The sequence below is a fragment of the Halichoerus grypus genome, chromosome 7 (genome assembly GCF_964656455.1).
Source record: "Halichoerus grypus chromosome 7, mHalGry1.hap1.1, whole genome shotgun sequence".
NCBI lineage: Eukaryota > Metazoa > Chordata > Mammalia > Carnivora > Phocidae > Halichoerus > Halichoerus grypus.
The window spans coordinates 124,105,905-124,124,742 of NC_135718.1; the positions used below are offsets into that span (position 1 = coordinate 124,105,905).

General features: G+C 31.5%; 1 protein-coding gene across 11 annotated transcripts in view; it reads right to left on the reverse strand.

Annotated features, from left to right (window-relative positions):
* DENND1B (DENN domain containing 1B) overlaps positions 1 to 18,838 on the reverse strand; it is a 265,783-nt gene that overhangs the window by 89,997 nt on the left and 156,948 nt on the right. For 10 of the 11 annotated variants that reach the window (XM_078078238.1, XM_078078240.1, XM_078078234.1 and 7 more), the window contains 3 exons: positions 18,616 to 18,661; positions 13,732 to 13,833; positions 2,382 to 2,507 (listed from right to left, as the gene is read on the reverse strand). In XM_078078238.1, coding sequence (XP_077934364.1) covers positions 2,382 to 2,507; positions 13,732 to 13,833; positions 18,616 to 18,661 — 274 coding nt within the window. The remainder of the gene's footprint in view (positions 1 to 2,381; positions 2,508 to 13,731; positions 13,834 to 18,615; positions 18,662 to 18,838) is intronic. The other variant, XM_078078237.1, reaches the window with a different exon arrangement.

The window sequence follows — 18,838 nt, forward strand, 5'->3', positions numbered from 1 at the left end:
AAAAGCACTACCAGGAAGAAAGAATATTATTTGTAATAATTTGGAATGTTTGGAAGCCTGAGAAGCTTGGGACATTTGGAGCCTCAGGCAGAATTCTCTGAATTGGGGTCAAAGTTTAGGAAAAAAGTAAAGACAGACTGCCTGCCCATTGTGAGGGCCTTGAAGGGCAGTCACAGGCCTTATCTACAGGTTTAATTTTGGCAGTGTAAGAGAAATAACATAATAATAAGAATAGTTTGCTTTTATATATATATAAACAATCATGAAATTTTGAAAAGTAATACCCAGTTAAAGAAGTCATATTCCTTTAAAGTTATTTAGTAATTTTTTTTTCCAGTTGTACTCTAATAGCTAGAGGATACTACTGAGAAATTTTTATCAAAAGAGAAAAAAAACATGAAATAATTGTAACTTCTAAACATGGCTCTTTTTTTGTATCAATTAGAAAATATATTAAAGACATATGCCTATTATATAAATGTCTAAAAGAGTTCACAAAATAAAAAGTAAATGTATTTTGAGTAAATTAAAATACAGAGTAATTTGCAAAGATAATGCCTAAACGACAACAAAAATATTTTATACACAACAAAGAAATCATTTTCCTTAAAAACTATTTTGAAAATAAAAAAGTGTCTAAATATATTTAGTATACTTTAAAAATTAAGCTTTCATTCAAGATTGAGTCAAAAGAAATGTAAAAACATACAGAATAAGAATACTGTCCCTCAACTTCCCGAAAGAATTAGCAGTAAAAAAGAAAGAAAATACCAAACATAAAAAGGAAAAAGGTAGATAAGTTAACAAACAAGTTTATAATAAGATGTGATCGATAATCAGGAAAGATATTTTCTGATGAAATGATATATTTTCCCGCAGAAATTGGGAATCTGGCTTTGAAGATAAAAAAAAGTCAGAATCATTGAAATCTCAGATCCCTATCTGCTCAACTGATAATTTAAATGATTTAAGAAAATTTTCTCTTCAATTTGCTCTCCTCAAATCTGAAGTCCTTCACAAATTTAAAAAGGAAAAGAAAAATGTAGCCTGCAAAGATTAAAAATTATTTAAATGTGGCAAAATTTAAGCTGATACTTCTAAATTTCCCTCTTGTACTGTAAACTTGAAATCAACCTGTTTTAAAAAAATCTGATAACCCGAAATGATTTTACATTATTAGTATAGATGATTGGTTTCCAGTCTTTTAATAAATGAGACCATGTAACTCTCAATAATTTTTAAAGACTCCCCCATGTAATTCCCCCATATGTATACTATATGCAGTATTATGACTTCTACAATGCTTTAAAAAATAGACACATATTTCAAAAAGATGAGCAGGCAAATTAGACATATGTACTTCTCCGGAGACAGCAGTTTATCTGCCTATCCATTTAAGGACTCCTAGTAACTCCTCAGAGATATAAGAGCCATTGGGTGCGAACTACTAATTGAGAAGTCAGTTTAGGAAGGATATCCCCCATTCACAAGTGTTTAGTGTTTCATCGTTTATGACAGGGTTCACACACCAATTCTGAAAAGTAGACAGGTAAAGTATAAGAACTCTCATTTTCCCAATGAGAAGATCAAAGTCTAGAGAGACCGAGGAAATGGGTCAAGGTTAGACAGCTTAATAACAGTGGAATTCCTATTAGATAGCATGTCTTGCTACTTATTACTAACTCAATGTTTTATCCATTACAACTTATTCATCTGGTCATGGAAGGGCAGTGTAATTATTTTCATTAAAATCAGACTCACGTATTTAACCAATAATTCAGAGAGAGAAACATGTTTTGATTTGTATCTTCTTGGACTATCTAAAAACTCTGCTGGCTACAATTCTACATAATAATCATTTTTAGGGTATTAAAACAAAAAAGAAATGTCAAAATGAGCTAGCATATGCTAAATAGATAAACCCACTCAAAAAAATGTTATGGAATAGGAAGATGATAAATTTCCAAATATTGCAAAATTTCCAAGCTCCACTATTTTTAAATTTTCACTTTGTACCGTCACTTCTATATGCATTAATCTATAAAACCCAACTCTCTAGTTAACTTCTCAATGATCTTAAGATCAGGTAGTTACATTAAAATTCATTAACACACAATTCATTAATTAGTTAAGAGGTAAGCCGATTTAGAACAATACATAAGATGATGTGCCAAAGAATGTGGGAAATAGTAACTAAAGGTTACTAAAAGAACTAAAACCGAAAAGTCAAGGAATACAATGCCTTAAAGCACATTATTTTGGATTTTAAAAGACCTTTATGATACTTTTTTCATGTGTGATATTAAATGTTTCTTTTTTCTGACCCATTCTAAAGAACCATAAAAAAGCAAATTAAAATAGGGATGAAATAAAACGCTTACAGGTTTGTATCTCAGTGCATCTCTGTAGGATCCAAACAAAGCAGCCTGTGCCCTAAGAAAGGCCCTAGCTACTCCATCACCCGTAGCTGTAGACTGCTTCTTCAGTTTATTTTTCAGGGCCGAGACCTGCATGACAGAGAGGAACAGTTAAATTAACACCTCAGAAATTGGTACAGCGAGGTACGAACCCAATCAGCAGGCAAACCACAGTGTCTGCAGGTCAGCCAAAAACTCATCCTCCTACCTGATAGTTTATCTTTTTAACTGCAGAGAGCACCTGCTGGTCTGTTAATTGAAACGAAAGCAGGAGCCGATAGTAACGTGCTAATGCAAATTGGTTTATGCTCTCTTTTTTTCCCAAGGCCTCTTGACATAAATAAGCTTTAATTATTTTACGGTAAACTGCTTGTGAGCCACTTTTCTGCAGATTTTTAGCAATTACAACATGTGTCTACTTGTTTTGAGATGAAGCCGGTTGGGTATCATTCATTTCTGCCGTGTCAGGTTATTTGTTACAGGTCCTCCAGGATCACTTACCATTTAATTTTATTTTTGGAAGCCTCATTTGCATATAATTTTCTAGTCATTTGTTGAATAGTTTTCACCATTATTAGACAAAAAGAGAGGGGGAGAAGTTAAAGTGATTGAGAACCTACCATGAGTAGAGATATCATGTTATGCACATGTTACACACTGTCTCATTTAGTTTTCATAGCCTTCTAAGAAAGACATTCATATTACCATTTATGAATGAAGAAACAGGGGCTCAAAAATGTGAATCAGTCTGTCCTCCCTATACAGCTAATACATGGGAAGACAGATTTCAACCCAGTTCTGTCCAGTTTTTTCCACCACAATGTGCTGGGTTTGAGTTCAATGTCATTGCCTTATGAACCAGTAATCAGATTAAAATAATGTTTTTAAATCAAAGAAAAATTTATTACTCAGGAGTTTGCATAATTTTCCAAGGCACCTAAATTTGTTATCATTTTTCATACATTTCTGTCCTTCAAGTTCAGGTTCTGTGTATTTTAGAGAATGCGTATTATTTATAAATGGCCCTTACTTAGATGAGTATTCTGTAGGTATAATCATACTCCTGATGTATACTCCTGTTTTTTTTAAGGCGAAATGATGTGATATGTTCCTTTTATCCAATTCACCTGACCAATTCCTTTCACACATTATAGAAAACTACACTCTCTACACTTAAAAAATATTGGTGCTCATATCCATTCCTCATTGCTGCTTTACATGGGAACATGAGGTCACATAAAAATTGTTTTTTCAAGAAAACAAAACTGATGGAGAAATTGTGGTTGGATTGTTCCCTTAACAGAGCATATTCTGACCCTTATGAAACTACCAGATAATAAAATAAAATAATGTCATTTCTTCTTTACATATATACACAAGGAGGGGTATTTTTAAAAATTTCTTTATGCAAGCAGCCCTGACTACTCCTGTAGATGATGATTGTAATTGAAGTGTCAACCTAATTAACAACTAAACTTTGAATAATGCTAATGAGAAATGAACACAGCATCAGAGGAAAGACCAGCTCTACAGGTGATAAACCTTCACAGTAGTGACATTTTCCAGTGTAAAGTCACAGTTACTGTGATCTGATCAAAGAAAGAGACCCCCATTGGGTCCAATTATAACCACAGTTTTGAAAAAATTATTGAGTTATGATGTTCATAATCTATGCAGAAAGGCCTTTGCAGTATAGGTCTTCTCCCCATAGCTGTGATCTTTTCAATTTATATCCAAGCTCCATAGATTCGGATAAAAGTTTGGAGCCTAATTCATTTAGCCCACAAAGTGCACTGATAAAATCAGGATTCATTTAAGAGGAAGTTTTTATTATTAAAATCTAAACTCAATAAATGCACACTTTTAGGTAACCCACATACTCAAACAATATAGCTAAATGATGCAAAACCAAATCTTATGACTTAATGTCTTTCATTTTCAAGTTTGTAAATAATGTTATTTTTTAAGCTTCAAATGCCTTTAATGAAAACCAATGGGAATGAATATCAATACATGTATTTAATAACTGCCCCACTCAAAAAAAGCTTATGATGGAAGGAATACGTCTCTCCATGTATTATAAAAAGTAAATGGTTGGGTTATTTTTAATTTATTTTTGAAAGAAAACAAAAAACATATTTTAAAATGTCATGCCTTACTTACATCTTGCAAAAGAAAATTCCTCAAAGTGTATTTTTCTACAAAACATGAAATTGACAATTCAGTTCTCCACAAATCGAGTATTCTTAGGACAATCATAATACATGCTCACAGAGAATGGAGGCAAGTCAAACCATTCCTTAGCCTTCTTTACCCCAAGTCCTTAGGTGCTGAATTCAGTACTGCTTAAGCTAGCCAGGATATTAATCATATTGCCACAAGCCCTTCCTAACCAAACTGTAAATATGGGGCATTCACCTCCAAAAGTCAATGTAGTATTTGAGCTCCCTCAGGAACTCTGTAGAAAATAGGAAAGAAAAAGAAAATATTTGTTCTACAACTGTGTTGTCCAGTACAGTAGCCACTTGAAATGTGACTAGTCCAAATGGGCATTTGCTCTAAGTGTCAAAATACACTGGATTTTGAAGACTTAATACCCCCCAAAAAGTAAAATATCTCATTAATAATTTTTATATTGATTTCATAATGAAATAATATTTTGAATATTTGGTTAAATAAAATATATTAAAATTAATTTCACCTATTTTTTTACTTTCAATGTGGCTACCAGAAAATTTAAAATTGCATATGTGGCTCACATTTCCATTGAACAGTACTATTTTACATAAGCATACTATCTAATGTGACATGTGAGACTAAAACACTGCCTGGTAAGAAATATGGTTACATTGTTCCTTTGCCTATTTCTACATTACTTCAACCTTTAAAAACTGCTTGAAGAGGTTTTCCTTGACCTACTCTAGGTGGGCTTTGACTGTCAGTAAGTAGACCTGAAGTTGTTCCTATTTTTCAGAGACCAAGAGGGCAGGTGAGTTAAGTGTTTCTTGGATGCACAAATGAATGCTCAAAAACAGCTTGTAAAAATGAAATATAGTTTTTTAAAATCAGTTTTAGACAGAAAGATATGACTTTAATATAAAGTGACTGTTATCAACCTTGCTGTTTCCCTGTCCTTTAGATCACTGAGTAAATTATCACCAGTTACCAATGCCCTCTGCAGTGCTAATTAGCTTTTAGCAGTTTTTATCTATAAAAATGGTGATGTCTCTTCTGTACTTTTTCAATACTAGGTCTGGGAAATAGCATTTCCTGCTTTAACTTCCAAACTTCTAAATTTAGTTATGAAATAAATGTACATTTGCCCCAAAATCATAAAGTTTATATTCACATGTAACCCTGAACTCGGAAGAGTATTTGGAACTTTAGTCACCTGCCTATTATCACACAATCCCATTATGCGACACTGAAAAAGTATTGATTGTTTTCTCTTTTTATTCTTACGAAAGTAAGCAAGCCTCAATCTCCAATGGCTAAAGACTACTTCAAAACTGACATCTGATTTTATTATGACACTCTTTAGTCTGTAAATAAATTATCTTTTTAAGTCTAATTAGGCATATTAGACCAAAAAAAAAAAAAAAAAGCTGAACAGTGAAAAGAACTTCAGAAATAAACATCATTTCACGGCTCTTATCAAATGTTTAAATTCCTTTCATACAGTGAGAATTCAGGCTTCCAAGCAGCCATCCAAGGGAGGAATTATAACCTGGGTTTAGCACAGTGGGAATTCACTGCAACATGAATAATATTACCACCAATTCTCCACTTTTACCCTCTTAACACTGAAGTGACTATGAATAAAAGTAGGGAATTACATGAGTAAACATAACAAACAGGTATAAATTAAGAGTGCAAGCCACGTGCACACAGTCTGAGTAATGAAGTAATTATGCCAACCGGGAGTTAGGAAGGGAGAGCATATTAAAGGAGCTTAGTTTTTCAGAGAAGCGGCAGATTTTTCTCTTGACTTTTAGATGTGTCTTTTCAGGAAACATAAATTAACCCTATACCCAGAAATTTTATTTTTGCTTTTTAGGATCACAAAGATAAACACCAGGGTAAAAAGCAGAAGGTAAAAATAAATGTCCAGAAATAATATTTAGATAACCTACACAACCCTAAAACACCCCTCTGATGTTTTTAAATACCTCCTTTTGTGTAACTACACTGTACTTGAGAATCCACATACATTTAGGAAAGTTAGAGCTTCAAATAATTATCTGCTTTAGAAAAAAGTTACAAAGATAAAATGTTTTATTCTCCCTTGAAACATGTTATGGTCATCACATGAATCAGATACTAAATCCCTACATTTCTTTAATCCTTCTAATGTTCAGGGTTTTTTTAGAAATAAAATTAACCCTACCCTCTTAATATAATTTTCTAGTGAGCTTCTACTTAAGGATTAAAACAGTAACCATATCAAATGAAAAGCACAGGATACACTTGTGGAGGGTATCATTACCTTGTCTCTTTGTATGCTTTAATAACCTATCAAAACCTAATTAATATAGGGTCAGTTCTAACTATTTCCTTTCAGAGGCCATTATAAAATAAAGACAACCAAACTGCTCTTATCACCACCTCAAGCCCAATGCCAGGCAAGCATCTCTAATATCAATGTCACTTCCATTCATCCAGTTACTCAAAAAGGAATCTTGCAGGTCCTCCTCAACACTTCACCCTTTCTCATCTCCCACATGCAATACATCATCATGCACTGTCAATTAGACCTCTGATGGAGATTCAAATCTGTCCACTTTTCTCTACGTACCTGCCACTATCAAGTTCGAGCAACTAACATCTCTACCTAGACTACTGCAAATGGTCTCAACTGATCTTCCTGCTTCATTCCTTACACCCAGTTATCTCCAGGACCCAGACCCCAAGATGATATGTTTAGAAGTCAAAGTAGATCACACTATTCCTCTGCTAAAAATCTCCAATGAATTTCCAGTAAAGTCCAAATGTCCCTAACAAGAGCTACAGATCTTTTATGATCGCATCTCCTATCTCTACAACCTCATTTTGCATAACTCTCTCTTTTGTTCATCTCACTACAGCTATACAAGACTTCTTTCCATTTCTTGAATTTGCCAACCTCTTCCCCACAGTAGAACCTTTATACATGCTATTCCTCCTCCTCCCACTTATGGCAGAGATGACACCAACATCCACTCTCCCTTTCTTTAGTAATAGAAATTCTAAGTTTTGACTGGTGCTTGCTCAACCTACCTACACGGACCCAACTATTTTCCAACATCCCTCATGACTTGGTGCAGCCATGTGGTTGGGTTCAGATGAATGGAATGTGAGTTCCATGAGAGCAGTGTATTATATCTTCCTGTTCACTCAGCTCCTAGCATAATACAGGCATTATAGTAGGTGCTTGATAAATATGTGAAGGAAGGAATGACTGACTGAATGAATGAATGAATAAATAAATAAGCAACCTGTCACACTTCTACATTAATTTCTCTAGTTCACAGGATCAGAATATCTATGATGGGATCTAGGAACATAATTCATTTAAAACTTCACAAAATCATTATGATATCAGCAAGATTTGGGAACCACTATTGTGACAGTGCACACAATATCATACATACAAAAAATCTCTTGAATGTGGAAAAGCCAAGAACTTAAAGGACTAGAAACAAATGGGAAATTATCTTTAAAACCAAAATCAAGGTCTTTACATTTAAGTATATATGTATATATGTATGTACATATATATGTGTGTATTAGCATTAAGAAGAGAGAGAAGAATGCTATTAAGATGATACAGGGAAAAAAAAGACATTCGGAGAAAGGCTAGGTAATTTAGTTGGAAATGAAAACCCATGAGAAAGCCAAGGAACTTCATGAGCACTTAAAATCACTAAGAGTAACAAACTATCAATCAACTTTAAAATGGCAGAAGTACAGAGACATAAGGGAACTGCTAAAGCCTGATCACTGCAGTGGGAGGGAGAGATTCTCTTATTCAGTTGGGAGAAAATAACAAAGACCTTTTAAAAGTTTGGAAGCCATTGGTTTTGAGTTTTGTTTTTTGTTTTCTTTTGCTTTTGTATTTAAAGTTTAGATAAAAAAAAAATTCACACCAAGAAAAAAGTACAAAAAATAGCAAAATCTATAGTTTACTTACTAACAACAAAAAACCTGTTACAAACAATCACATCTCTGAAAATACTTAAAAGAATAGTGAGTTTCCACAGACACCCAAAGTCGTGTGCAGAAACACAATGACTGCCATCACAACACGGTCTCCCTTTCTAGAGAGAGGAAAGAAGTTAAACTCACAACCAAAAAAGTCTATGTTAAACACGCATCCAGGTTTCTTCTTTCCATTATTATAAAAGTCAGATGAAAATATCCTTGTAAAATACTCTAAGAAGTAACTCTAAACAGGGACTTTAAAAGCAACTTCTATTACAAAAGATAAAAGAAATGCAAGTTACGTTTCCCTTCAACCACCATTTACTGAATGCCTACTATTTACAAAGCCCTGCACTAAGGCTATGTGGCAGGGGCAATGTGCATGTAGGTGCCTGAATTCTAACAGCTGGAGATTGAGGAGAGAGCATGACTGCATTTCTCCAGGAGAAAACTGAAAGCAGTATTTGTCTCCTGAAGTCTACTCTATTAAACCAAAAAAAACCAAAAAAACCTCTTTACTCTAGAACTTGAATGAATTCGGGTTATCTTTCTACCCTGGCCACTCCAGAAATTTGCTGGGGAATTTATTTACTGCTAAACACGACAAGGATTATAGCAGAGCTGTGGCAAACCTGGAACTAATATAATATTCTCTGGGCCTTTTTTTTTTTTTTTATAACGTATATTATCACAATTTAACATATTAAACCTTCATGTTAGGTAGAGGAAATATACAAAGAATTAAACATATCTATTAACTATTCACACAGTTGTAAGAGTTAAATTTGTTTACAACTTTCATTTTTTTTAAAAAACCGATTTAAGAAAATTCTCTGAAATAACCAACTATTTTCCAAACTTATTCCAAAATTAATTAACTCACCTGAATGTAGGTATCTTAAAATTTTACTTAAAGTCGGAGTTTGGGGGCTTTTCTCCAGGTCTTTGGGCTTTCAATTTAATGATTTTTGGTGATTCAGAGCAATTTGTGTCTTTTCTTTTCATTGCACAATAAAACCATTAACCTTTCCTTCATGTGATACTCGAAAGTGTCACTAAAAGACGCACAGTATTTTAGATGACCCTATTTTATGATAAAGTATTTTCAATATTTTAGTAATTAAATATGCTTTCTACTAAATGTAGCTATCCTATAACATACCAGGGTCTATAGTGAATTGTACAATAATACTTAAGTGTACTATATGTCCTACATACCCTCATAACAGAAAATTAAAAAATCGTTTTCCAATAATGTGATATATAAGATGAAAATAAGTTTTTAGAAGTGTTAACAATCCTAATTTAAATCAAATAGATCATACTGCTATTTTCTTCAGCAAGATCAGAATATAGAGTAAGCTTCTATATTAAATTCTAAAACAGTTACTCATTACACTGTATATCATGTTTATATGAGAGGGACCATGGTCTAGTGTTTGGGGCATAAGTATGACAGGATCAAACTATATGAACTAAAGCTCTAAAAATACCATGTACAGTAAGTATACTTTCTGTGTCTTCATCTTCTTATCTAAAATAGGGATAAGTATATTGAGTATATTATTTTTTACAATCTAATGAGTGAAAATTATTTAAAGACAATTAAGCAACACAGACCAAAATTCACTTTCCTGGTAATGGATATTTTAATGCACGTAACTTTTTCAGATGTCAATTCTAACCTGCTTTCATCTATAAGAATTAGTTTATAATTGTTCTAACTTAATTTTCTCATGAAGGGATTTCCTAAATCTCATTATAATTCTAATTAGCTTAATTTTCTAACAAGGAGTTATCCTATTTATTTTTGAAATAGTTAACAATTCTCCAAATTCCTTTTAAAAATATTAATGATGATAAAAATTAAAATGAGCAGTAGTACCTTAGAAATAGAACATTTTAAATTATTATGTAATTGAAACTAAATCTGTATATATATTTGGAATGAGGAGGTCTCAACAGTAAATTTTCTTAGGTTAAAATGAACTCACTTGAAATTTCAAATGTATTTAATTCAACTGTCTCAATTTCCCCACACTTAAAAACATACCACAGTAACACTAAATTCAACTGATACTGTTACATAGCCCTAAAGTTTATTTTTTATATAAAAACACTCAACCTACATGTTTGAAGGTATCTATATTTGACATAGCCACTAAAAAAAATCACAATGCATTCAGACAGAAAACTACAAAAGTACATTTTAATGGATCTACTGCTTTTAAAAGATATTCCATGTAATAATCAATATCGTTAAAATCACTCTCAATAAAATTTGTTTTTTTTCTTTTAATGATCCAAATCTATAGTGAAATGATGAAATCGAAAAACAAGTGTTCTTGTCAGAAGACAGGAAGAGAGTTTTTTCCCTTCCCTTAAGGAAAACAAAGGATTCCTGAAAGCTTTGCCCTGATTTATTTTTCCAATTTTAAATACCTTAAGAGTAGCGGAACTGCTACTGGCATGGTAGTATTTCTAACAGTCAATAAATCTAAAATATTATGTGTGAATATTGGAATGAAGCCATTAAGAAGATTACAGCATGCAACACAGCAGAGGGTCCACAGGAAAAAAGAACTAGTAATTCAGGACAACTGTGACCACTGACCTTTGAACAGCCAAGACCACTGGTCAAGCTGACACAATAATAGAGTGCACATGCATAGAAAGTCATCTAGCCTGTAAGTATAATTTAAATGTTTTGGTAAATGATTTTAAAAGGCCCCCTTTTAAACATCAGTTAATTTACTAAATAATCAAACAATACCAGTGGTAATATTTTTCAGGATTCAAGTATATTTCATTAATTCAAATCACAAAAAAAAATCAGTAAGATCATTTGTAATTTTAACACATCTCATTTAAAACATTTATAATTAGAGAAAGTATGATGTGATAACTTTATCATATCTCCTACAAAACTGTAAGAGATAGCTTTTGGAAAACTGATGAAAAAGCTAAATTTATTAGAGAGGGGTTAAACAAACAATCACCTAAAATATTTTTAGAAAATGACCATAAGTTTAAAACCTCTCATACTTTCAGCAAATGGTCCTAGTTCCACCCCAGGGCTGTATCCACTTATTCATTGTTCAAATTTGTCTGTAAGTCTGTGGCCTTTAATTTCAAGCATACGTATAGTTATATCTACACCACCTAACAGTGTGCCTTTTTATGCTTTTTTTTAAATTTCAGTTATGTACAGTTAACTGTTATAAATAAAGGAGATGGTCCCTCCTGTCATTTTATATATTTAGGCTTTTACATTTTCTGAGTACTATTTAACTTCTTCATATTTTAAAATAAATGTCTTAATATGAAACTAATTCTACTGGGAAAGTAGTACATCTCAATTAAAAAAGAATCACCCATCAAAAAAATTACTATTAAGGATTGTTTTCTTAAAGAAATAAAATCAGCCACCACTGAAACTGACTATAAAAATTTTTATGACACAAAAAAGCTGATTTATTTCTCTTTTTTCTTCCTCTTTTTTCTTTTTTAATAAACAATACTTTCTCCTTAGGGCATTAACAGTAGGAAATGCATTGCACATAAAGACAATATTTGTAAAAGTTGGGACTTTATTTCATAATTATTTTTCCATCCAATGAAGAATTCTTTGATGAATTTCTAAATTAATAACTCTAATCATTTTTAGCAGCTTCTGCAAAATTTTTATAATGAGGCAATCTAGTTATAATGAGCTAAAAAGATAACATAATTCTTTACTGGTCTGGGTTTGGATTTGTTCATACATAGCATAAATTTTACTATAGTAAGATAAAGTAGTTCAATTTAATTTGCTTCAAGGTCAGCAAGTATTTTAGGTTACTTATGGGCATAAATAATCTGATTTTAACTTTAAAATCACATTTTTCCTATCACTTGTGATAAGAACAATCAAAGCCAGTATTACTATATTATTTGGGTTTGAAATTTTTAAATTCACTTTTTCAAACTCCCTGATAATGATTTCAAAGTACTTGCAATATTACAGAAAAACATATGATGAAGGATTTTTATTTCTAAATTTCACTATCCCTGAAAAAACTGGATTTTTTTAGGAGAGTTATTTTTAACTTAGAACTGTTATAAAGATATTTTTAAATAGCCATTATATATATACAGAAACAGTACTAGTCTGCATTTTTGCCCTGTTCTAAGGAATAGGAAGGCCAAAAAAATGCACTTTTGGTGACTAACATGAAATACAGAATATATCCTATTATAAGCTGCAGACACGCATATGCACGCGCACGCGCGCGCACACACACACACACACACACACACACACACAAACCCTCTGCAAGATCAAAGACCAGAAAAGAACTGGCACTTAATTTATCAGCCTTTACAGACAAAAGACAGTTTTCGTCATTTCAAAAGGATCAGATGTCTTTTATGACAAACTGGGTTTGCAGTTTAATTTACAAATAGAATTCTAAGTAAGCAGTCTTTGCTCTGCCAAAGCAAATGACAAACAGTGTAGGTTTTCATTCTTGCGGCCCTCAGCAGGATAGAAAAGATTAAAATAAAACTGAAATAATTTAGAGAAAACAAATAAATGTTTCAGAAAGTTGAGGGAGATCAAAGCCAGAATTTTCTGACCCCAACTGTACAAGCATTTCTTATTATATTGACCAGTGCCATCAGATCATTAATTAAAAGGAAAAGCACTGGCAGGTGGCAGGGAAGCAAAAGCCGGTAATTGGCCCCCTTCTTCTCCTTGCCTTCAAAAACTCTCTCATTCTTTTGCAAGACATGCCACTAGGCAGACAGAAATGCCTACTTTGTAATATAATGATTAAGATGAGATGAAGAGACTTAGGTTTAAAGAAACTCTGCCTAATGAATGCATCTAGCTTTTTAATTATGATCCTACTTTTACAATAGGAATAGGATGTTCCATTCAACATCTCATCAACTGCCAAAAGTAGAAAATATTAAATATAGAATCTACATGATTCCTCTCACACCCATGCACATACTCAGTCCTTTTATTTCAGATAGAAAACTGGGAAAAATAACTCTTGGTAATTCAAGGGTCCAGGAGAAAACATATATATATATATCTATATATATATAGATATATGTATGTTCACCACAAAATAGCCTTCAGACTTACCACATCACTCGGTAGGTTGTTCAAGTCATTAAATGGTGATTCTAAAGTGTTTGTGTCAACATTTAACATAACCACATCCTCCAATGATTTATTTTTCACTCTCTGTTTAAAAAACACAATTATAAATAAACATCTTAGTATATTTTCCTTCCAAAACTATAATGAGCTTAGAAATGTAGAGAAAATTATCTTAAGGATAATCAGCCTTGGGAAAAGAAAAAAAGAAAATCCTATATTATAAGAACATATAAATGACTTTGCCTTATGAGAAAGAAAGTTTGTCCATAATCATTCAAAAAGACTGGGTGGAAAAAAATCCTTAAAATAGAATGTTTGCTCATCTAAACACACTGATTTAGTTTGGAGATACTGAATATAATTTAACTACCAAAGAGATATTACAACAAAAACTCACAAAATAGGCACAGCTACATTAACCACAAAAATTTATACCTTTATAAGCTGAATTTCAATCCTATGATACAGGAACTTGTGGCCAGTTCTATACCTATTTTTAGCATAAATCATATTGTAGGGCTAACATAAGCCAATAATTATGACTACTGTAAGTGAACTAAGTTTTAAATTAATAAACATTTTCTCTGTATTTCCATATCAATTCAGTGTAAGCTGATGATGAGGACTGTAAGTTAAGAAAAATGATAAAGAAGGCAGTAATAAGAAATTGTTAGTAATATTTATCACATGATTAATATAAAAGATCAAATTTAAAAGCCTATCAAATTGTTTGGCTTATCTTATCTGTTTGACAATTTAGTCAAATGGTCAAATTATCTCAATATGTGGACTAATGATGGTAAATTAGAATTTCATCAAATTTTTCATTCTTAAAGAAAATACTTATGGTTTATTTTTCCTATTTAAACTAATATGTATACTTAAATCATATAAATCTATTTGCCTTATTTAAATGATAGCAAATAGTATTACTTTTTGAGCAAATAAATAAGGTGCTCATTAATGAAATAGATCTATCAACTCAGAATTCCGTAATTGTATAGGTCAACTGGCAATAAGTAAATTAATTTCAGTGTAGTATTCTTCTTCAGTATAGTATTTTTAAAAATGACATTCTAGAATAATAGCCATTTTTGGAATTATTAAATACCTTAAATTTTAAATTGGCCAGACCAATTTTTTTAAGTTGTTCAAGAATGAAATTTCCTTGATTCATTTAGAACTTCAAATCTCTGCATATTAGGTAGAATGTTAAATTTGCTAGGGAAATGGTGGTCTAGAGTACGGAATTTGTGTTAAGAAAGCCATAGTGTCTGTGTAGAACATGAATTCTCCAGGGAACACATGATTTTAAAAATCCATCTTGGAAAAGTCATTGTAAGTACTCTAAAGTAAGAGTCAGAGGATGGCTGTTTCTTAGGAATTAACAGAGAATCACCTACAATTGTGTGACACTATTGACAAAACATTTATAAATAAACTATTCCCTTTCCTTTCCATATATATACATACATGCAAAAGAGGCTCACATACATAAATATATAGTTATCTATAAATTAACTATAGCATAAATACAAAAATACCCTATTTTATAAGCAAAAATACATTTATATTAATGGCATTTGGATGGGAAAGGTGTGTCATAATTTTGATTTCCACCTTCAATTCTAAGTTGTCCCTTTCAACAGAAACTGTAAAGATAATCCAGAAATCCAATGCACTTGCTAAAGGATAAAATGAGTTCCTCTAAATAGCCTGAAATAACGGTTATGTGATGCCTAAATATTCTGTGGTGATACAAATGCTAAACTCTGAGTAAAGAAGATTAGTATTAACATGAAATGTATAATTTTTTCCAAGTTGCACTTAGTTTAAAAGAGTGTGATAATAGCTGAATATTAAATTCTGTTCAAGGGACCATGCAATAAGAATGGAAAATGTATTGATTTCAATAAATCAATACAACTAAATGAGAACGATTCTACATAAGCAACAAGAGAAATATAGTATGTAATTAAAAATTTTTTTAATTTGGATTAATGTTAGTATTTTATCTATGTTTCCTTCCAAGTCAGGCTTTAACAATTTTCTAAACAGGAGTAAAAGGTCATACAGCATATAAAATGATACCACTTTCTCTGTCTCATATTTTTATAGCTCATAAAATTCATCAGCTTGCTTGGATCGGGAAAGAACAAGAAAAAGGAGAATTTGCCTTTTTCTTCAAAAGTAATAAAATAATATCAGGACAGAGACTGAAAGTCTTATGAAGGACAACAGCAAGGTATTAAAGTTGGTAAGTTTTTCTCTCACATCCTCTCTATATAATAACCCATCCAGGCAATGTGACTACATATGTGCATCATGTGTTTTATTGCAAGGAAATGACACAGTGGCAGTAGTCACATGTTCTTGTAAAACTGAACTAACATTTTATTCAGAACTATTTTTTTGTGTATTTTAAAACACATAATACAATCCTTACTTTGTAGCCTCCACTAACTTATTTCTCATCATTTACAGGCCTTTGAGTTCATCCCTAAAGTCTAATTTTCAGGGGGAACAAAATGTCCTTATCCTTTATTTTGGAAGCAAATTCACATTTTAAAAAGAGATTCCTAGCCATCTTTCACTCATGATTACATAGAAATAATTAAAAGATAGATTTGAAAGGATATTAGTTTCACATCCTTGAACAATTATATCTAGAAGTCTTTGTAAAACTAGTGTACTGAAACTGTCTTGACCAAGAGAGAGAATAGGGCATATTTTGATTCTTCCTAAAAAAAAAAAAAAAAATCTGTTGTAATTGCAGCCGAGCAAAATGTAAAAAATTACTCAGTTTGGTCTCATATATAAAATATGTAAACAGATATATCCACATTTTAATTATAATACCATTAATATAAAATAAGAAAGCACAAAAGATAAAAAAAAAAAATCTGCCTATTAATGATATAATAAGAATGGAATTGCAGGACTTGTATCATTTTGTAATAAATTAAGGAGAAAGTTACTAAATGGTACCCAACTGGTTTAAAGACATTCTTGAAGTTCTATTGTACCTTCTCGTTCACTATTAAACCAAATAAACCTAATTGAACTGACTACAAAGACGGTTCAATAAGTCCAGAGATTTCAGCCAATCTAATCATGGCTCTAAACAGTCTTATTTAATGATGAACCAATTTAAAATTAGAATGGATCATTTCTCTAAGACAATACTGTAAGAAGTAAAAAAGTCTTAGATTTGCTCCTTAAAAAAAGTACTGATTTTCTCTATAGGTATCCAATAAATTTATGATAAGGGTGATCAAATATTTAAAACATGTACCCATTTCCATAATATTTTGGAAAAGCTGAATCATCTGTTTTAAAAGTTGATATAGCACCATTATGCAACAAAATATATCACATCAACAGGTACAATAAACTACTTTAAATATTTTTCATCTGTACAAATAAATATATTATAAAAATTAATATATTAAATAAGAGGAGACATGTGCACTAATATCAAATTCAATTTGATGACTTCTTTGAACCCATACCAACTAACTGCGGTTAGATTTTATTCAGTGAAAATAATGATGAATAAAAAACCAGATATATATTCCACAATCAAATAACAGACTAAATACCTATTCATTCATGCTTTATTTTATGCACATTGACCTTTCACTGCCAGTACCTTGTCATGTAAGAATAAATTTTCTAAAAATTAATAAAGATTCATAATGTTATCCAACTCAGACTTCAAAATTAAAAACAAATTAAGTCTACCAAAGAAACTCATTAAAATGTATTCTTTGTTGATGATTAAACAAATAAAAAATGTTGCCCTAGCATTCTGCAAAAGGAGAAAATGACCAAAACCAGAGCACACGTAGAACTCTCTAACTCAGGAAGGACTACTATAGGAACATGACTTCTCCAGACACGATCCTCAGGAGTTTTAAAATAATCAAAAGGATCTTCCTTGATCAGCAAAGTGAGGACTGATGGTGTATACAGTGACAACAACTAATGAGAAAACCAAATCTAACTCATTTAGGTTGTTGATTAGAAATTGGGCTAATGTACAATATGCACAATCAGCAAAAGAAAAAAAAAAGAAAGAAAACTGAGTAAAACTGAAATCAGCTAGCATAATGATACCATGCAACTGACCCAAGTCTTTTGTTTGGGTCCAAGTCTTTTATTTATTTATTTATTTTAGAATCTAATCTTCTAAGAAGTCTTCTCTGGAAATCTCACTGATTCCAAGTTCAAGGTATTTAAAGTTCAAAGTTTTTCACTATAATGATGACAAGTCACAAAAATCATTTTGGAATGAAGTGATAACAGTGCAAAAAAAAATTACTGCATTTTAAATCCCCAACAGGACTGGAAATTAAAAAAAATTTTAAAGCTATATTCTAATTTAAAACTTCATGATTAGAGTATTAAATTCACATCTTGAAAATGCACACTGATAAACTGGATCATAATGGAGCTTGAAAAATAAAAACATTTTCCCTTTATGACTTATAACTACATAAATTCTGACCTTCAAAATAAGGTCTGAAAAAGAAATAAATATAAAAGATCCCAAGTGCCATAAAGAAAGTGGTTCATCAAAGACTAAGTTTTTAGTATTTAAAAACTTACCACATGACCTTGACCAAGTTTAACATATTTTCATGGGTTTCATGCCATTGAAGATGGTCATTCAGTATACTAATTGAAATGAAATTATTCCAAATATTACCTTTTTGAAAATGATTGTGTAAGGATACCCTAAATATGAAACTAGTCACTGCTTTATACTATTCAGCTGATACTCTTTCAAAACACAACTGTTTTAACTATGATTTTTATTAATTAATTTATCACTCATGTATCTCATGTCTGAAAGATACTCACCTCTATGAGGCTGGAGTGTATTCCAATCAGGTATGGCATTGGAGCACTAAATTAAAGATACATAATGTATAAGTTCATTAAAACTAAAACAACAATATAAGTAATTCAGAAGGTTTAAAAAATTAAATTAATTAAATGTACAGTTCTAATACAGCCCATTATAGATATTTAAAATTATTCAATATATAAAAGTCAAATTTAATCTGGGAGGCCATTAGTATAT